This window comes from Calonectris borealis, chromosome 2 (genome assembly GCF_964195595.1).
Source record: "Calonectris borealis chromosome 2, bCalBor7.hap1.2, whole genome shotgun sequence".
NCBI lineage: Eukaryota > Metazoa > Chordata > Aves > Procellariiformes > Procellariidae > Calonectris > Calonectris borealis.
Window position 1 is genome coordinate 93,562,019 of NC_134313.1, and position 21,234 is coordinate 93,583,252.

Here is a 21,234-nt window from a genome sequence, read left to right on the forward strand (position 1 = left end):
TTCTGAATGGCAGCACAACCCTCTGGTGTATCAGCCACTCCTCCCAGTTTTCTATTGTCTGCGAACTTGCTGAGGGTTCACTCTGTCCCAGCATCCTGGTCATGAATGAAGATGTTAAACAGCAGTAGCCCCAGTATTGACCCCTGGGGTACACCACTAGTGACTTGACTCCAGGCGGACTTTGTGCCACTGACCACAACCCTCTAGGCCTGGCTGAGTTCACTTATCTAACTCATACTTGTCAGCTTGTCCATGACGATGTTATGGGAGACAGTGTCAAAAGCTGCACTAAAGTCAAGGTAAACAACACCCACTGTTCTCCCCGTATATCCATCAAGCTAGTTAACTCATTGTAGAAGTCTATCAGGTTGGTTAAGCATGATTTTTCCTTCATAAATCCACGCTGACTACTCTCAATCAACTTCTTGTCCTTCATGTGTTTGGAAATGGTTTCCATGAGCTTTTTCTCCATCACCTTCCCAGGGACTGAGGTCAGGCTGACAGGCCTGTAGTTCCCTGAATCGTTTGAAGTCAGTTGTGACATTTGCCCTCTTCTAGTCTTCAGGAACTTTTTCCAGTCACCATGGCCTTTCAGAGATAATTGAGAGAAGCCTCGCAATGATATCAGCCAGCTCCCTCAGCACTTGTCGGTACAAGTCATCAGGCCCCATAGACTTATGTATGTTCTTTTCATTTAAATGCTCCTGAACCGGGTCTTCTTCTGCCAAGAATAAGAATTCCTCTTTCCAGACTTTGCACTCTGGTCTCAGGCATTCCTGAAGTGTGGTCTTACCAGTAAAGACTGAGGTACAGAAGGCATTGAGTACCTTGGCCTTTTCTGTGTCCTCTGTTAGCGTTTGCCCTGCACTACTCAGCAGCGGCCCCATGTTTTCCCTAGTCTTTTTGTCTTGTACTTGCAGACTGTTTTCCTGCTGCTCTTCACGTTCCTTGTCAGATTCAATACGAGGTCAACCTTGACTTTCCTAACCCTATCTCTGCAAGATCAGACAGCAACTCTACACTCCTTCTCGGTTCACCTCTCCTGTTTCCACATCTTATATACCTCCTTTTTACGTCTGAGTTCAGCTAGGAACTCCTTCTCATCCATGCAGGCCTCCTGCCACATTTGCTGGATTTCCTACTTGTCAGAATGGATCATTCTTGAGCTTGGAGGAGGTGATTCTTGAATATCAACCAGCTCTCCTGGACTCCTCTCCAGGGCCATATCCCATGGAATTCTTTCAAACAGATTTCAGAAGATCTCCTGAAATCCAGGGCTGTAGTCCTGCTTTTTGCCCTGCTCCTTCCTCTTAGGATCTTGAGCTCCATCACCTCATGGTCACTGCAGCCAAGGCTGCTTCTGACTTTCACATCCATGACCAGTTCTTCCTTGTTTCTCAGTATCAGGTCCAGCAGAGCATCATTCCTTGTTGGCTCCTCAATCACTTGTACCAGGAAGTTGTCATCAATGTACTCTACAAATCCCCTAGATTGCTTGAGCCCTAATGTATTGTTCTTCCAGCAGATATCAGGGTGATCCTCCACAAGGACCAGGCTTCTTTCAGTTATTTGAAAAAGGCCTTATCTACTTCCTCATCAGGAAGTCTATAGCAGATACCTTCTATAACAGCACCTGTGTTGACCTGCCCACTAATCCTGACCCATAAGCTCTTGACTGGCTCCTGACCTGTGCCAAGGCAGAGCCCTGTACATTCCAGCTGCTCTCTCACACAAAGGGCAACTCCCTCTCCTTGCCTTCCCAGCCTGTCCTTCCTGAAAAGCCTGTATCCCTCCACTGCAGCACTCCAGTCATGTGACCTATCCCACCATATCTCCATGATCCCAATGAGGTAATAGCCCTGTAACCACACACAAACGTCTAACTGCTCCTCTTTGTTGCCCATGCTGCCTGCCTTAGTGTAGTGGCATTTCAGAGAGGCACCCAAGCACGCTGATTCCCCTGTACAGGGTTGAGAGGTTTTCCCTTAAGGTTCTTCTGCAGGCACTTCATTCTTTACATGCCTACGCTTGAAGTGATTCCACTTTGGCTGTTTTGTTGACTGCTATGTTTGTCCTCCTGTCCCCACCACCCCAGGCCCTTGGAGTGCCTACCACATTCACAAACTCTTTTTTCGTTGAGGAATCACTCACTCCCCCATCCATTTCCAGTTTAAAGTTCTGCTTAGCAGGTCGGCCAGCCTGTTGACGAAGATACTTTTCGTTGTTCAGCCAGGTGGATCCCTTCTCTTCCAAGCAGCTGGTGACCCTCAGAGAGGTCCCATGGCCATAGAAATCCCTGCTGCTGACGACGGTAGTGCGATGAATTGTTAACCAACAGGATCTGTCAAGTCCTCCTCAGGCCCGTCCATCTCACCAGCAGGTTTGAGGAGAGCACCACCTGGGCCCGCATGCTCTTGATCACTTCCCCCGGAGCCCTATAGTCACACGTCATACTTCCTAGGTCACCCCTGGCAGTATCATTTGTGCCTACGTGGAAGAGCAGGGGGAGGGACAGATGACCCTCTCTACAACATCCCGAATACATGCCCTTAGCAAGAAGCAAATCTACCCGGATGACAAATCAGATCAATAGATGTGGGCCCTGTCCCCTGCAGTTACTTTCACTCCTCACGCTTGTTAATGGCCTTTGAGATCTGGAAGGTGCATCTGCCAGTGCTGGAAGTTAAGAAAAGTGGCAAGTCTTTTAGTTTCCATGGTTTTATAATTATTTCCCCGGGATGCCACACTTGGATATAGCAAGGGAGGCAGTCCTGGGAATTTGAATTTCCAGTGCAATCTGCTAACCACACTTGCTGTTGTTCTTCCAGAAGGCCTGGGGGCTCCTGGAGGTGACAGGCTGCCGGCAACAGGCTTGGATGGTGGACAAGAAGAGAAGACAGATCTGGGGCAAAGCAGCTCCTACGCCATGAACAGGTCATGATGTTCCAATGCTCCTCCCAGCAAGGGCTTTCCCAAGCACTGTCCTTTCTCTCCTGTCTGCCACAAAGGGTGGCTTGATGCTTTTGAAAGACAGTTCCATTTTATTCTTCCATACTGGGGAAAATGTTATTTAATCACCTTTCTAAAATACTCCAAGGTAGCCAAGTAATACGTGCTACATGAGTGCATTTCCAAATAACTGCATTCAAGAAGCCCTGGCTTTGTTCTGTTTCACCAAAATTTGTAACTTCAGGTCCACAAACTCTTCCTTGAAAGGTCCCAGACTTTGAAAACTAAAGAAAAAAGTATCTACAGGGAACTGCTGAGATAAGCCTCAATACAAACACATTGTGAGCATGGACTGCTTGTCACTTAGTGATTCCATGCTTGTCAAAACACAGTAGATTAACATGCTTTCAGTTTATCCTACAATAAAAGATGGGGCTTTTTTCTACCAGTGCAAATGTCAGCTTCATAAAATAATCCCTGGCACCTCTGTGGTAGACTGACCTCATGACAAGCAGAAATGGCAGACACAGCACACAATAATAAAGACAAGGAAGTTTACAGTGCTGGTATAGTGTTAGTATTCAAGGACACATAAAAAACCCCTGCTTTAGAATTGAAATGCAAATGCATGCATATTTTTAAAGGTTTTATTTTGCCATCAGTAGCAGGCACAAGAAAATCACTTTTTAAATGTTATTTATAGTCCAATCCTTTGGAGTTCTATTGCAACTGATACTTGGTCTCATTTTCTTCCTGGGGGACATAGCTGAATGGGATTTCCTGCAGAGTAAAAATCTGTAATTGGACTTAGTCTAGCACTGATTGTAAATTATGCTGCTTTTTACTAGATGTAACTGAAAGAGAACTGACCTTTAATAAATGCCCAAATGGTCTACTCAGAGTGGACCATTTACAGAGTACAGGTATGGGAGTACAACAGTCAAACAGGCTGAAAGATACAACCTCACATCCATGCTGAGCAAGATGGGGATGCAAGACAGCTTCAAAAAAGGTCAAAATAACTTCATCAGTATGCCAGAGGAAAATGACTGGTTTTATCAAAAGACTTTTAATGACCATTTGTCAGAGGTCAATCCACTTGAGGTCATCAAGTCAGGCGTTGTGATGCTGTGAAACCTTGTTTCTACCATTCTCATTGCAGCAATTCACTATTTCCTCTCACTATTTCCATCTGGTACAGCAAAACCAAGAGCACCTCTTCTTTGGCCAATGTGCTCCCCTTTGAAACTCCACTCTCTCTTACTAAACAGGATCTTGCAGCAGCTGGAATATACCACAAAGAGTGTCTACATAGTTTGGGTATCCTTTCTTCATTTTCCTGTATTTTTGGCCAATCTTTGTAGCTTGTAGTACCACTAACTGTTGTTTGGGTTTTTTTCTTCTCCTATTAATTTAGCTAAAAAATAGACAACAGCAGTTTCAAATACATAGCAGAAACATTTCTTAAGCACATAACTAAAGATAATAGTGTCTAATACATTTCTGAAGCAAGAAAATAAAATGGATATTCCAGGCACAAAAACTGCATCCACTTAAAAACAAAACACGTGAAAAAAGAGAGGCACATATATCACTCTTGAAACCTTGTACGGCATATGTACCAATCAGATCCAAAGTGAATATAAGCACAAAAATGTAATTCTAGTTCAAAATATGGACTTGTACTCTTTATACTGATGCCTTTTCTGTATAGTTTGACTGCATGTTGGTAATTGGTTTACTCTGCATGTGTCATACGAGTGGGCAGAGGCCACTCCTAACTAACCATAGATGTAGCAGAAAAGACATATAATGATCGCAAAGGAAATTTATCAATGCAATTTAATCTAAGTCACACAGATAAGAGCAGAGTAAACCAGCAGAATTGCTAATTATGCTCGTTTAAAGTAAAACATTTGTGTACATGTAACTGTTTTGTATTACACCTCTGCTGATATCCAATTTCACACATTCTGCTGTTTTGGCTCTCTACTCCAATACAACACACCATTTCAGTAAAAGAATTCTTTTCTGCAATTCCTACATTTTTGCAGGCCAAACACCAAGGTTGGGAGGACACCTGTGGGAGAAAGGCATACTGGCCTTCATGTTTCAGGACACACGCCCACTAACAGTGGCCTTGAATTGAGGAGGTCTCTCTATAAGTTCTGAAAGCAAGCGACAGAGAGGAGAAGTAGGCATAAATGAGGGAACACGCACATTAATACAAGAAGAGGATGTGGAAAAGAAAAGGGAGGTGCCAACATTTCTACATTTCCAAAAGTATTCATTGCCTCACAGACCGCCACAGATCCTGACTGAAGACAGATCTTAACTCTTCTCTCCCTCAGGATTTCAGGTAGTGTGAATATTTATATCAAAATAACCAGCTTTACTTTGGAAGTCTTAAAAATTCATGTTAAATTCTTTGGAACTGAGCGGTTAAATGATGGTGTAAAAGTCACGCGGGGGAAGGGAGTGCTCATTTTTTAGTACAAAGTGTAGCCCTTAGGAAAACCCTGTGCCAAGGCACAGTGGTCGGAATGCAAGCCCGGGTTGGGCAAAACCTGCACAGCCTGGGAGGGCGGAAAGTTTCCTCACCTGTAGGAAGGGTGCCTTAATCACCAGGCTACCAGTGGATTTAGGATCAGAGGACTGAGAACAGGCTGCAGGAGACAATACACTCCTACTAATCCTGGAATTGAACACACAAGACAGCATGACTCTGTAGCACAGTGTTTTGGATGCTCAGCATAGGGTGTATTGGTTCAAGCCTCTGCTTTATTAATATCAAATAACGACTGGATCAGGCATCCAGACTTTTCCTTTCCCAGATGACCAAAGTCGCTAGTAGACCAGTGAACCTCACAGAAACACACACACGTTCTCTCTCTCAAGCCTGAGAAATGCTTGATTGCTCCATGCAGATTCAGTTCAGGTACTCTCTGGGAACAGGAGATGGGAGATGTTGGTTTGAAATTCTTCAGGCAAAAATGTTCAGCTCAGCCCTGTTCCCTAGATATGCTCTGGGAGTATCAGCATCTCCAGGCACAGCAGTAAGAGATATCTGATTTGAAGGTCCTAAAAACGCTTAGGTATGAGCTAGGCTGCAGGGCATTCAGCTCTGAAGCACTCCTGAGACTGCTTCAAAGCAGCTGTGGAGCCCTGGAAAGCCTTGAAATCAAAACTCGAGGATCCAGAGGCTCCAGGCATCTCTAACACTGCACGGCAGCTGGTTTTGAGGACTGCAGTTTTTCATTTAAGCATGTAAATTATGGGTGAAGATAGATTTAAATGTCCAGTTGCTTTTGCTGATCTAATGCTTAATCTTTCACGTGATGCCATCTGACTTTAGTCAGGGGTCTAGAAGCACTGACTTTAGTACATGTTTTAGTACTCCTTACACTGGTGAAGACAATGGAAGTTTCTGAATTTATCCTAATATTTGTCAACAGTATTAGATTGATCTAAAATATGCTAATAAAAAGCACAGGTTTGTTCTGGATCCACATATGGAAAATCAGTTTAATCCTGGGGTTGGATTTTTGTTTGCTTTGGTTTTGTCCTGTCAAAACATACTTGGAAAAAGAAGCAGAACAAAGATGGAAAATCTGCAGGTTCCAATAAGCCAACAGAAAACCAGGGAAAATTTGTTGTTGTTTAAAACAGGAACTATTTGGGGTTGTATGTAAGACACAAGAGTTTACTCGAAAAACAGTAATTAACAAATCCAGCTACAGCTTCCAAATGTGGATTTACCTCCACCAAGAACATATAAAAATCTATAGATCTCTAGTAGCCTTCAAGATATATGTAGTGAATCACATGAATTCACCATGCTTTTTTCAGCAGAAAATAATAGCATAGGAAGTTTAAAGAAATAGAAAAAAGCTCAAAGCAGCACAGTGAGAAATGATTCTGTTTCACTCCCTCAGAATTGAAGAATAATTCTATGAAACTTAAGCAAATGGGTTTTTGAAATAATTTTGGTCTGTGAAAACATTTCTAGCTAAAATCGTGCTCATCTGGTGAAGAATAAATAAAAAAGCTGAGGACACTCAGGAGTGATGGGGAAGGGAGAAATAATGCAGGTATTAAAAAGAGACCTACTACCTGACTGTACTTGGTCTCTGTGCAGTATTTTACCCATTACAGGAACACCTTCACACCGTATTTGAGAGGGTGCAGGCAATCTCCCACTAGCAGCTTTGTACTTTTAAAAAGACGTGAAGAAGCAGTCATCACCTCTCTCTGACACCCATTTGTCTCAGGCTGTATCAATGGAGTCTCTCTCAGTGTCAACTAACAGCTTCACTCTGGACCTTTACAAAAAGCTGAATGAAACTTCCAAAGGCCAAAACATTTTCTTTTCTCCTTGGAGTATTGCCACTGCTCTCGCCATGGTTTACCTGGGTGCAAAAGGTGACACTGCAACCCAGATGGCTGAGGTAAGCTCTGAAATTAGCAGTATATCACCTTACAGGTGGTTCCCACACAAATTGTATTATTCTTCTGCCTATGGGGAACAGAAAGGAACAACATGGGAGAACGGTGACCTGCCATAATGCTGGGTACAGGAAGTAACCCCACTCATGCTGGCAGCAGTCCTGCAGGTCACTGTTGTTCTACTTTATTTCCAAGATCTCCCTGCTCTGCACTACTCCTATATTTAGCTTACACTTACAGTTCCCCGAGCATTGCAAGTAGTCTGCCACAGGGAAGTTATTGACATTAGAGACTACTACTGGTCTTGTGTGGAACTCTACCTTCTATTTTAATTGCCTTTTGAACTGAATAATTCACCTGATATAGTGCTTTAAGAGTAATAAAGAGACAGCTTTATTAGCAAAATTAATACGGAGATAAGATAATCTAGAAAAAGGAGTGCCAGAGATAAAGCCACTGCTTCTAGACCCCAGCTGGTTCTGGAAGCAGTGTATCTGCTTTCTCATACTGCATACTAAAGTTAGTAAGCTCTCCCGAACACGTGTGGGGCTGCAACAGGGGCAGTACAAGCAGTACAAATACCTTTGCTTGTGACATAAATTAGTTAGTCCATAAATAAGGTAATCCTCCCACAAATAATGGAGACATACTAGTACTGAAAATATGATTTCACTTATGCCCGCTTTTGCAGAACTTTTCCGTCTTGTTTTAGGTTATATGCATTTACTTAAACACATCAAATGTATAATTTTACATTTCTGTGCCAGTAGTAAGACTCTGAAGTGCACTATGCTCTTTGTTGTGCTTGGTCATGATCTGAAAATAAATGCCATGTAGCCAAGCATGAATTGACCATTTATCTAAATAAATTCATATTTGAGCTATAATATTGATCTATTATCAAGCAGTAAATGTGATTAAAATCTTTATAATAATGAAACAGTTATAGAGACTAAATCAAGAGTAAGGTCTTGTCCCCAGTAACTTTTAATAGATTAACTGTCATTGGGCATGACTGGTGAATTACCGTAGAAAACTAACATAATTACATAACCTTTGGGCACATTTATGTTCAAAAAACAAGCTGTCTTTATGAACATTTATCATCATCACAGGTTCTTCATTTTAACCGGACTGCAGGAGAAGAAGGTTCATCTGAGACAACAAGGCCTTCTCGGGGGAGACCAAAGAAAAGAAAGATGGTATTTATTACAACAAAAGACTCAGAGAATAAAATATCTGAGAAAGGGATAGTTCATCACAACTCCTGCTTTAGCCTTTTAATATTTGCTTGTCTTCAGTCTATATCTACTGTCTCACTTCAGTAAGAACTATATATAGAAAGAGAAAAAGTGAACAACCAGGTATCGTTACCATAAAACTCATGAACTCAGCCCTTCAAAAGCAGAACTGAGACACTAACAGCATTCTGATTGGCCCTGTGTTACTTGGTTTTAGCTGGTCTGTGGCAATATCAACAAATCAATTGTCCTAATCTGCTTAGGACAATTCTATCTCTTACCCGCTTCAGGGTTTTCTTCTGTAGTGAAAAACAACTACAGCATTCACAGCTGACTCCAGCCCTACGCAATAAACTCCCTTCCACCTTTTTCATGCATGGAAGCATCAGGCAAACAAAACTCCCCTTAAAGCTAACGCATGCTGATTCACCCTTGTTCATCAGCTCCCCAGAGACTTGCCACCAGGAGCAACTGCCCAGATCTTTTTCATCAAATGAACTCCCTAAGCACCGAAAGGCTTGCAAACACAAACAAGCCATGTTTCTTTAGCATAGAAACGAAAAGAAAGCTCAAAGAAACTAGATTAGACAAACTGGAAATAAAAGGGGGGAGGAGGTTATATCATTCTCTCCCCAGGTGGCGGGGGATGAATCTTCAAGCTGAATCATTACATCCACATTCATTTTCGCAACTCACTGACTGTCTGAGTTGTAGCAAAGTCTGCCTAATCTGGTCCTTCAGACATTTCCCTCCATTACCTCTTCAGTCTGTTCCCATCCCCTTGCAAAACCCAGTCTCTCCTATCCTGTGTCCTCTGGCCACCAAATTCTTTCCCAGGTGTCCTTCCTAGCAGCCCATGTCAGCATGAGTGAGAAAAGACCAGAGCAAGGAATGCCACCTGACCAACCTTATGACAAGTCACCATGAGTCAGTGGCACAGACTCTCAGTGTCTCACGCGCAGAGCAAGGTATATGCCATGGAGGAGGAGAATGCACCCAAGCAGCTGGAGGGGAGCAGCTGACAGGTAGCAGCTTGTTCCTCCATTGGTGAAGCAACAGCTGGCAACAGCTGGCAAGCAAGCTCAGCTCCCTAAAACCATCAGCACTGACATCCAGGACAAGCTCTCTCCAAAAGCCAAACAGCGACAGCAAAATTCATGTGAAACAGAGAAAATCTGCATAGTTGGCAAGTCCATGCCCTGACATTAGTGTCTGCCAGAACAGAGCACCTCCTCAAAAGCCACAAGGCTGCCTTGATGCGTCCCTGTGACACTGAAAATTAGGCCTGACCGTGACTGAAATGAAGAGATTCAACTTCCTAGATGCACCGTCAGCTGATGTCCCCAAAGGCCTACACAGCACTGCAGAAGCAGATCATTGCCCTACAGACAGAAAACAGTCCAGTTATACATAGTGCTGCAAACATGCAACATACTCAAAAAAGAACTCCATCCCCTGAAATTCCTTTTTAATTAAAATGACCTGGGCATTTTAAATAACCACAGCAGGTGTAACACTTCAGACAGAAAAAAAAAAATTCCGTATTAATTGGTGTCTCTTTCCAAGGATCCTGAGCACAAGCAAGCTGAAAACATCCACTCTGGCTTCAAAGAGCTCCTGTCTGCCATCAACAAACCCAGAAGCACCTACTTGCTGAAGAGTGCCAACCGACTGTATGAGGAAAAGACCTACCCATTACTGCCCGTGAGTTGAACATTTTTACTTATGAATATTTTGACATTAAGAGGGATTGTCAACAGAGATGACAAAAATTTTCCAAATGATAGCACTGTGGTTTCAGTGAGAGCATGAGGACAGCCATAGGGGGCCAGCCTTCCACAGGCAAGAGGTCCGTTTGTCTCCAACAGTGGTCAACAGCTTAGGAAGTGTATGGGAACAAGGCATGCTGTGTAGTGATGCTTCTCCAGAATCTGCTTTCGTCACCAAGCCATCTGCAGCTCAGGGACTTCCTGAACCAGAGGGCATGTCTACTTAATAGACCTTGATGAGCCGTTCTTTCAAGAATTTGCAGACTTCCCTTTTGAATCTATCCCAACGCTCAGCACCAGGAGTTCCACAGCTGAACCACTGTAGGAAGCGCCTGTGTTTTTTGAGCCTGCTACCTATTGGCATCATTATTGGTTTGTTTTTCCTCCAAAGGACACTTCTCCATATCTCTGGTCATCCTCATCCCCTGTCTCTGCACCTTTTATACTCTAGCATTTCTGAGACTGGGGAGGATAGACAACTCAGACAATGGGCACACCATAGCTTTATACAGTGGCATTCTAATATTCTCTCTTTTGTTGCCTACTCCTTTCTTTGTAACTCTTAAGATTGTATTTGCCTTTTTGGCCACTATTGGGAGGATTTTTTTCATGCAGCTGTCCATCACAGCTTCAACACCTCATTCCTGAACAGTAATAATCACTCTCTGTAGTGCACCCTTCACTGGATCATTTATAAATGTTTTAATATATATATTTTAATGCAAATATTTAGACCTGTATTTTACAGAATAAATATTTTAGCATAGATCCCAGCACATATCCCTGCGGTAGTCCAGTAGTAATAACCCTTCACTGTGAACACTATTTCCTCCTACTCTTGGTTTCCAGTTGTTTAAACAAACAGGACCTATCTCTGCAGTCCCACGGATGCTCAGCCTTTTTTGAGAAGTCTTACGAAATGCCTTTTGGTAATCCAAATAGATTGTAATGGCTCAACCTTCTTACTCATATGCTTTCTGACACCTTCAAAAAACTCCAAGAGATTTGTGATTTAGGACTTCCTATTACAAATTGCTGTTGGCACTCCTCCAATATGTCATGTTTATCCATACGCCCACTAGACCTATTCTATTAATTTGCCCTGTACAGACTCATGAGTTTGTAATTACCTGTATCTTTGAAATCTTTTTAAAAACTGACGTTGTATTAATCATCTTACAGTTTCTTGGAAGGTGGTTTTAAATAAGATTACTGTTCTTTGATCTTGGAGTTTGTTTTGATCTCCTGAGTAATTAGTAATTTGTCCTTCTGAATGCTTATTGCTCATTTTCTCCATAATCTCATGTACCTATGCTTTAAAGAAAGCCTAAAGAATTTTCTGATGGGAATCTCCACGAACTGTTTCACAGTACACAGCAATGCAAACATTAATTCTGCTTTTCTGCTATGACTTTTTTCTACCAGAACATTCCCTTTATTTCTGATTCTCTATTGTCCTCACAAACTCTTGGCAGGTTCCTCTCCTCTGAAGCAAACTAAAAGCCTTGTTTCAACTTTATATGAGACTATTCTTCCCTCTTGTACTGAACTCTACATCATAAAGCAGGAAAAAAGTATTTAAATTATATAAAATGTCATTTTGAGAAATTAAAAAAAATTGTGAAGAATGTTTGTTTCAGGAGATATTTCAAAATTACAATTTGCACTTTGGATTTCAAACACAAAAATCTGAAGTATCAGTTTCCTTGAAACTGAAGTTTGATCAGTCCTTACTTAATATTTAGCATAGAACGTATCAGAACTTATTTTAAGGGTTATCCCACTTCAAACAAATCATATTTTCTTCAATTATGTATTAGCAGATTATACAATCTGTTGAAGTGATTATTTCTAACATTTTTATAACTCAAATTTAACTAAATAAGCACACATTTTCCAATTCTATCTTTCAGAAATTCTTACAGCTCATTACAAGCTATTACAATGCAAAGCCACAAGCTGTAAACTTTAAGAGAGCTGCAGAACAAGCCAGAGCACTGATCAATATGTGGGTTGAAAATGAAACTGAGAGTAAGTACCACTCTGATGACTTTTTTCTTGTCTCACTTTCAAATCATTTGTATTTCCACATTTATTGCTCTTGCAGCCAGGGATCCATAAAAGATGGAAACTTAGGGGAGGTCAGGAGCAAAGTGCAGTTAAATGGCTGGAAGAATGCCTCCCTCCAAACCTAACTGCTGCTCCTTACAAGGTCTTTCCCTTGATTCTTCATGCCATAGTCTCTTCTGAATTATTTCTGTTCAGAGGGAGGCACAGGTAGATACTGAGTGGCTCCACTCTGATTAGGGAGGGTTTTACTTCTGCATTCTTCAGCCGCTTGCAACCAACTTCATAGAACATCCAAGCTATTCCATTTTACCCACTTTCCAATGTCATTTACTACCAAAATTGCAATAAATATATTAAAAAAAGAAGATACAGAGATACTTCAAAAGCTATTTTTACCATATGTATACCATGAAAAATGTACAGTAAAAAAATCTCCCAAATCCAAACATTTTTGCTAGATGGGTAGGCACAAAGAAGGAACAATTAAAATTGGTGAGTCACACAGTTACACTGGAATAACAGTCCTATTTGTCTGATTTTGAAGGGAAAATCCAGGATCTGCTGCCTGCAGGATCTCTCAATTCTCACACCGTATTGGTCTTAGTAAATGCCATTTATTTCAAAGGAAACTGGGAAAAGAAATTTCTGGAGAAAAATACTTCTGAGACGCCCTTCAGACTGAGTAAGGTAAATTCCTTGTCTATATGTCTATTGTTATATGTCAATATGTCTATAACTGAAGAGCAAGAAAGCTCTAAATATTTCACCTGCATTTCATATGCCACTGCAACACTACTCATAGCTGGGCACATGGTATAAACTCAGTAAGAACGGCAATTGTGAAAATAAGTCAGCATTATCTTATTTACGCATATCCATGAGACTATGATTTTCACTTTAATTAGTAGCTTTTCAGTATCAAAATACTTGAGAACACCATGGTTAAATAGCTTAAGGACAAGAGGAAATTTCTGTAAGTACCAAGGTCCCATTTTCAAAAGGGACTGAATTGCTTTTGTGAGCAATGCTTACACACCTACATCTCTATTCTGCTTTTGAGACACAGCCCATACTCTTGAGTTCAAGGAAACTGAACCAACTGTTCTTTCCTCACGCACCCTGCGTGTGAAGTAAAACCTGAGAGGGAATTTTCATGGGCGTTCTTCATTTTAGCCGAGTGCGTGAGGATGATGTATTCAGTATGCACTGAGAGCACGTTATCGAGCTAACAGTATTTAAATGATCACGCGCTGACGATTCACAGTAGCTGACTGCATGCATATTTTTGGACTGTGTCAAAGGCAAGCAGAATTATTTGTCAATGGAAGCATGTATCTTGTTTGACATAGATTACGAGTGCAAATATCTTTTGTATGCCAGGCAATGTGAAGTGATTGTGTCAATGATGTGACTCTGTATCTGAAACCTATTACGCTACACGTACTGTTTTAGGATCTGTCATGGTACATGGTTGTGGTGGGCTGACTTTGGCTGGCTGCCAGGTGCCCACCAAGCTGCTGTATCACTCCCCCTTCCCAACACGACAGGGGGAGAAAAATAGGATGAAAAGCTCATGGGTCGAGATAAGGACAGGGAGATCATTTACCAATTACCATCATGGGCAAAACAGACTCAACTTAGGGAAATTAATTTAATTTATTGCCAATTAATCAGAGTAGAATAATGAGAACCAAGACCAAATATAAAACACCTTCCGCCCACCCCCCTTCTTCCCAGGCTCAACTTCACTCACAACTCTTCTACCTGTCCCCGAAAGCAATGCAGGGGGGCAGGGAATGTGGGTTGTGGTCAGTTCACATGCTTTGTCTCTGCCGCTCCTTCCTCCTCACGCTTTTCCCCTGCTCCAGTATGGGGTCCCACCCATGGGATACAGTTCTTCATGTCCAACATGGGTCCTTCCCACGGGCTGCAGTTCTTCAAGAACTGCTCCAGCATGCGTCCTTACCATGGGGTGCAGTCCTTCAGGAATGGACTGCTCCAGCGTGGGTCCCTCGCGGGGTCACAGGTCCTGCCAGGAGCCTGCTCCTCCATGGGCTCTCCATGGGTTGCAGCTTCCTTCAGGGCACATCCACCTGTTCCAGCATGGGGTCCTCCATGGACTGCAGGGTGGTTATCTGCACCACCACGGTCTTCACCAGGGGCTGCAGGGGAATCTCTGCTCCGGTGCCTGGAGCACCTCCTCCCCTCCTTCTTCACTGACCTTGGTGTCTGCAGAGTTGTTTCCCTCACATTTTCTTACTCCCGTCTCCCTGCTGCTGTTGCGCAGCACTTTTTACCCTTTCTTAAACATGTTACCACAGAGGCGCTACCAATGTCACTGACTGGCTCAGCTTTGGCCAGTGGCGGGTCCATCTTGGAGCTGCCTGGAACTGGCTCTGCCTGACATGGAGGCAATTTCTGATGTCTCCTCACAGAAGCCATCCCTGCAGCCCCCCCGCTATCAAAACCTTGCCACGTAAACCCAATACGCTGGTGCACAGAGAGGGTTTAATTCATAGGGTACCTGATACAAAGCCTGCAAACGTAAACTTTTGCACTCAAATGTAACTCAAAGGTAAAGGAGAGAGTGGATATATTAGTAAAAGCTCTGTGAACATAATACAGCATAGGAGTTCAGAAGACTATTGGGTAATCCAATGTCATTTGGTAATCTGTTCCTCTATGGTTTGAGGAAGAGGAAAAGCCAACACAGATCACAGAAAATATGGTTCAGAGGCAAAGTGAGACAAGCAGTATTGCCTGGAAGTATAAAATAGGCAAAAGAGTTGATGGCATCCAGGGGAGGCAAGTAAACATTTTCTCCCCCCAATCAAGGTCCTCACTCCAAAAATGTAGTACTTGGGAGAAAACACTTAGAGTAGTTACTTGCTTATCAAAGCTAACTCCTTTATTTTAAAATGAGAAACATATTACATGTGATTCAGTTAGCAGGTAGATACCATACGTGTCTATGCCAATTTTTTCTAAAGATCCCAATGACTTTGAAAGGGGGGTGTATGTGATACTGTCCAAAGGAGAGAGTATTGAGTATCCAAATGCTGCTGAGTCTTGTATTTGTTTACAAATTTTTGTTTTCAGTTCAATGAAGCAAGTAACGTTTATCCATTTTAAGGAATGAAGTAACACTATTTTTTATGTCTGAATTTTTTCACAGACCAAGACTAAACCAGTACAGATGATGTTTCTGAGAGATACATTTTTGATACTCCATGAAACAACCATGAAATTCAAAATCATTGAGCTGCCATATATGGAAAATGAACTCAGCATGTTCATTCTCCTACCAGATGACATCGATGATAACACTACTGGTCTAGAGCTGGTAACACTGACCTACTGTTGTTGCATCACATACACTATGAGACAGTAAAAGAAACAGATGAAAAGAGGGAGGAAGAACGAGCTTCAAAATCATGGTAGAATAGGTTCTGATGTGTGCATACTTTGTTTCATAAACTGTAATACCATGATTTCTCAGCTTAGAATTCAGGGCATCTGATAACATTGCAAACATAGTATTTTACTTAGGGATACATCTAAAAACTATGTACACACAACTGTCTTAGCCTATTTTGTGCCCTCTTTTCTATTGCCAAAAAAGCCAAAGCAAGCAAGGACCAAATCTGAATCACCTAGAGTTATCTTCTCCTGAAGGCTGTATTAATTCATTTTTATGTCATTCGCAGTCCGGATTTGCAACTGATATTTTGTGGTGAGGTTTCTCAAGCTAAGTAACCCATAAGGTATCAACAGCCACTCATGACCATACCAGGATGAGTTTCAGATTCTAAACAGATCAGGGCAAACGCCTTTTTATTTATACCTGAGGTCCCACGCGTTCCACTTATTTACCACTACTAAGGGAAAAGTTACCCATGTACACACATAGCAAGTGCCGATTAATATCATTATGAGTCACACATTGCAAAAAAAGCAATATTCTACACAGCAGAAAAAAAAAAATGAACTACTCTGAGAGTTCAGGCCTATACTTCACCACCTTTAAGAAAATAAACAGCAGTATAAGTCACTCAGCACTTTGCAGGATCATGCCCTATGAATATGGCACATGTTTCAGGTGTACCCACTGCTGGTAGCTAGGCTTTGTTCTACGTGTTCTTGATGAGCATTAAGACACCGGTGTGTGCATGTCTTGTCTCCGTCCTTCCAACTATATTCTTCCTCAACTCATTGCAGGTGGAAAGAGAGCTGACCTATGAGAAATTGGCTGAATGGACCAAATCAGTCAATATGATGAAAGCTGAAGTGGATCTGTACCTGCCCAAGTTGAAGCTGGAAGAGAATTACAATCTTAAATCCACTTTGAGCAGCATGGGGATACGAAATGCTTTTGACCCAGTTCAGGCTGATTTCACAGGGATGTCAGTAAAGAAGGATCTTTTCATCTCAAAAGTTATTCACAAAGCTTTTGTAGAGGTCAACGAAGAAGGTACTGAGGCAGCAGCTGCCACAGGTGTCCTGGTGCTGAGATCAAAAGCACCAACAATGACTTTTAAAGCTGACCACCCTTTTCTCTTCTTCATCAGACACAACAAATCACAAACCATCCTCTTTTTTGGCAGACTCTGCTCACCCTAGTCAGTGTTACTCCTTACCCCACAGAGCAGGAGATGCTTGCTTGCCATCTCAGAGGCAAACACCAAAACCTGAAACTCCTGCTGCAGCTGGGGGGAGTGGGACCTGAACCCTTTCTCCATTAGACACACACCCCAGGGCCTGTGGCACAGCTCCTCCTGTGCTTGTCTCCTACCCCGAAGGGACAACCATGGCAGTGGGGAGTGCACGACACCTTGCATCCACAGAGCAAACCTGGTTGCCATTCAGACCAGGCCATCAAGGGTAGCTCTGTCCCCTAAGCTCTGTCCCCCCTATAGCACTAAGCTATAGCATTTCTATCCCTTCCCCTCAGCGGTGTACACAAATGTGTGCTAAAACACCCTCGTGACTAGAGCCCCCGATTCAAATGTGGTCTTAGCACTTACCCCCACCCCGCAGGACCCTGCTCCTGTTTAGCCCTTGATTAGGTCCTTGCATTACAAATGGCGGCAGACCCTCCCTACCCATGGCCTGTGGCCATTCCCTTGCCTTCCTTCCACATCCCAGCTGTAAGTCTCCATCAGCTCCCAATTTCACCTCAATTGGCTTCACTCAGACTCTCAGGTACGTGAGGAGGGGCCAAGCCCGTATGGTCTCTGGCTACAGTAACACCTCACTTTCGTTCAAAATAACCCCTGCTTCAAAAATAATTACTACTAATAATAACCCCTCACGGACTGGTGGTGTTTTCTGTCAGCTCTGCCACGAGAGAGACGCAGAGGTAGAAAATCACCGGCTGTGGCGAAGCGAGGCCCGCGGAGATATAAAGTGGGGGGGGGAGGGGGGGGAGGGAGGCTGTGAGGGTTCTCCGCGGTGGTGGGCGGCGCCCATTTTCTTCAGGGGGTGGGGGGCGGGCGGGCTACAACGCATCCCCGCCGCGACGGCCAAATGGCTGTTGGCTGCCGCGGAGGGGAAGCGCCGCAGCCGCCGGCTAAAGCCCAGGGCGCGGTTGAGGAGGGGCCGAACTCCTGCCCTTTCCCGCAGCTCGGCAATGCTTCCGGGGGAAGGGAAGTGCCCCGGGAGGAGGGGAGCGCGGTGGCCGGTAGGGTGAGTACGGCGGCTCCCCTGTCCTGCAGATGTCGTTCTCTACGGGAAGCTTGCGCTTGTGTTTTTTTTAAAGAAGCAGAAGCTGCATGGCGTTGCTTTCAGTGCTATTTTTTTTTCTCTTTCGTGACGTGGTTTCTGTTCCTTGTCAGCTGGAGTCGCAGCGGTGTGTGGGGAATGATTTTTTATGTGTAGGAGTGACGGGGGCACCGCGGAAATGCTGAGTTTTAACGTGTTTCATGGTGCCAAGTCCAGTGCGGGGGCGGAGGAGGGTCTTTTCGCTCCTTTCCTGTTCCCCAGCCGACGGCCTGGCGAGTGCTAAACCCTCGGCTTCTTGTGCCTGAGCGTACTGGGACTGAGCGTCAGATCTGCGGGGCTCCTCCCTGCCCCTCTCCGCTCCTGCTGAGGCACATGGGGCCGACACTCGGTGGTGGTGGGCAGTCGCAGGCCTCTGCCATCCCCCGTGTCCCACTGCCCGCCCCTGGAGAGGTGCGAAGTGGGGAGCCGTTACCTCGAACTGTTGGAGATCTTACTCTGCAAGTGTTTTAACATCACTTTCAACTCTCCAAATCTTAAATGACGCCCCTTTTCTTCAAGAAAGCATGCTTCGGTTCAGGGAGTGGGAAAAGGGATGTCTGTGCTGCAGACACAGCTTCCTCTGTGGAGGTGGAAACCACCTGATGTTCATCACCCTGAGTTCCCCCTCTGGCTGTGTTTGAAACAGTCGGTTTGCGACTCCTCTTGAGGCAGCTGAGGTGAGGTGGGGAGGCATCTGCATGCAGCCGGTGGTAATCCAAGTTGTAGTCTTGGTGGGATGTGCCTCTTGGGCCGCAGGCTGGAGGACAGCAGCACCCTGCTCCGGCCAGGTTCCCCCATGGCAAAACTGGTAGTTGGGAGAGGCACTGCAGTGTGTATCTGCTGTTTAATCTAGATGCAGCTTTTCTGTCCATAAAGACTGTCCTAAAGCATAGGTGTCTACTGCTGAGAATATGTGCTTCAAAGTCATAGTGATAGGAATATGCAAGGTCAGGGCATCCAGAAACCTCTGCACGAGTGCCTTGCCACTGACCTGCAGAGCCCACGGGAAGACCAGAGTGAGGAATGAGTTGCTGTGGGTGAACCCTCTGATCACTGAGGGTTTTGCAGCAGTCAGTTTACAATCGACTGACCAATATGTGCTTGTATCATATGGTTTTTGTTCCTTGAAGTGTAGTCATTCTGTATTGACTCCAAAACTGCTCTGATGGGAATGGTATCAGTAGTTATGTTGCTATTTATGAGCTGTGGAGAAAGCATGGATAACTGTAGAGATACAACTCCTAGCCTTGTGTCCCAGCTGTTGAAATATTACTCACAATTTGGTCAAATTCACTGACTTCCAGGTAGGTAAATAGGATGAGTTGTTCCTTTTCTGTGTAAATGCTTGTCTGTCATGGAAGCCCTACAAAAACTTTCTAGATAATACTGCTTGCTGCTGTCACTCTTCCTGTGCATTTTGACCTCCAGGTCAAAAAAACCTTCTTGCTAGCAATCTGACAGCTATCAGGACAGTAGGAAAATTCTGGTCTTCATTGTAACCAACATGAACTTAAAATAATAAGTGCCTCCTAGTTATGCTGTAAAGTACATGTAGTTAAATTACTTGTTTCAGACAGAATTGGAGAATTGTTTCCATCTAAGTTGGCCTTTTTTTTTTTTTTTTTTTCCTTTCAGTTATGGGAGAAGAGAAACAGGAGAAAAGTTGCTACTGTTTATTGCAAAGCTACTAGCAAGAAATTTTCTTAGGTGGAAAATCATGCATGCAGAAACTTGTTCTTTCCACCTATTTGAGATAATGAATTAGTAATATGAATTGGGTGTTGGTTTTGTATTTTGTAGCAACATATCAACACTAGGCACTGCCTTAAGGGAAAAGCAAAATGCAGAAACCTTTACTACCAGCTGATATCTTACGATGTCTGGTGATACTTATCTGTAGTTAACTCAGCATTCTAGTATTTATTGCTCCTTTTATAAGTGTGTGGTTTAATCTCACGTTAGTTACCTGCCTACACAACTGATGTATGTAGAGTATGACAGGCATCAAGTTACACATGTTGAAGTGTAAATAAAGTACCATAAAGTTATCTATAAGCAATTTTTTTATTTTATGTGTTTCGTGTTGTAGACAATAAAATGGAACTGAAGTGGACTTTGATTTTTCTTTGTACTACAGCAGGAAATTACAGTAATCTGTCATGCTGACCAAATAACTTTTTTCTTTTATTTTTTAATCTCGTAGGTCAAGTTGTTGTGCTGATTTCTACCAGACTGGCTGTTAGGTTTAAAACACAGTGTGCGCACATACAAGTAAGCTGAAGGTAATACTGAAGATATATAGACTTAGAGAAGGTAAGAGTTTATAATTCTGCCATTCTGGTGCCTAAATTTTTGCTCTGGTTTTCCTGTAAAGGCAAATAACTGTCTTTGTGGAGTCAAAAGAGACTTGTTTTAATAAATCCTAAACAAAATACTTTGTATATGATAATCTCAAAAGATGTAATATTATTTACCCAGTGAAGAGTCTAATGACACCAGTGCAAATTGCTATCTCCGTTACAGGTATGGGATTGAAATAGAAAAGCAAACAATAAATCCCTAAAATAACTCAAGTGCCTAGTATGGGATTTAAGGTGCTTGTTCCACCAAATCAGTTTTCAATTTTCCAGCCTAATTATGACACTTGCTGCATAGTTCATACTGGGAAATGTAAAAGACAGAAATAACTTATCAGTTTGTATTCAAATAAATTTGAGCCGTTCTTGTTTTGTGTTTTATCTCCCAGGCTCTGAACCATGGATAGCCTTTGTGCAGCAAGTACCACTTTTGCACTCGACCTCTTAAAAAAGCTGTGTGAGGACAAAAGTAGGCAGAATCTGTTCTTTTCTCCTTTTAGTATTTCTTCTGCTTTGTCTATGATTTTGCTGGGTTCAAAAGGTAACACCGAAGCCCAAATAGCAAAGGTATGTCTAAATAAACTCAGTGTATTGAATTTGGGACCACATCAAATCTGTATTGTGTCTGTGACCTGCACTTAT

At 43.0% G+C, this 21,234-nt stretch overlaps 2 protein-coding genes across 3 annotated transcripts in view; both read left to right on the plus strand.

Annotated features, from left to right (window-relative positions):
- LOC142079054 (heterochromatin-associated protein MENT-like) overlaps window positions 1–21,234 on the plus strand; it is a 39,036-nt gene that overhangs the window by 11,059 nt on the left and 6,743 nt on the right. Inside the window, exons 1-3 of the mRNA XM_075142564.1 lie at window positions 17,952–18,160; window positions 20,439–20,548; window positions 20,982–21,159. Coding sequence (XP_074998665.1) covers window positions 20,992–21,159 — 168 coding nt within the window. The 5' untranslated portion in view covers window positions 17,952–18,160; window positions 20,439–20,548; window positions 20,982–20,991. Of the gene's footprint in view, window positions 18,161–20,438; window positions 20,549–20,981; window positions 21,160–21,234 lie in introns of the transcript that reaches the window.
- Window positions 5,207–17,372, plus strand: LOC142079055 (heterochromatin-associated protein MENT-like). 2 transcript variants are annotated; one of them, XM_075142565.1, is made up of 8 exons: window positions 5,207–5,308; window positions 7,221–7,397; window positions 8,511–8,597; window positions 10,203–10,340; window positions 12,319–12,436; window positions 13,020–13,162; window positions 15,651–15,818; window positions 16,694–17,372. In XM_075142565.1, the coding sequence occupies exons 2-8, from the start codon at window positions 7,230–7,232 to the stop codon at window positions 17,093–17,095; spliced, it is 1,224 nt and encodes a 407-aa protein (XP_074998666.1). In that variant the 5' UTR covers window positions 5,207–5,308; window positions 7,221–7,229; the 3' UTR covers window positions 17,096–17,372. The 2 variants fall into 2 exon arrangements, with proteins under 2 accessions (XP_074998666.1, XP_074998667.1); XM_075142566.1 differs by lacking the exon at window positions 7,221–7,397.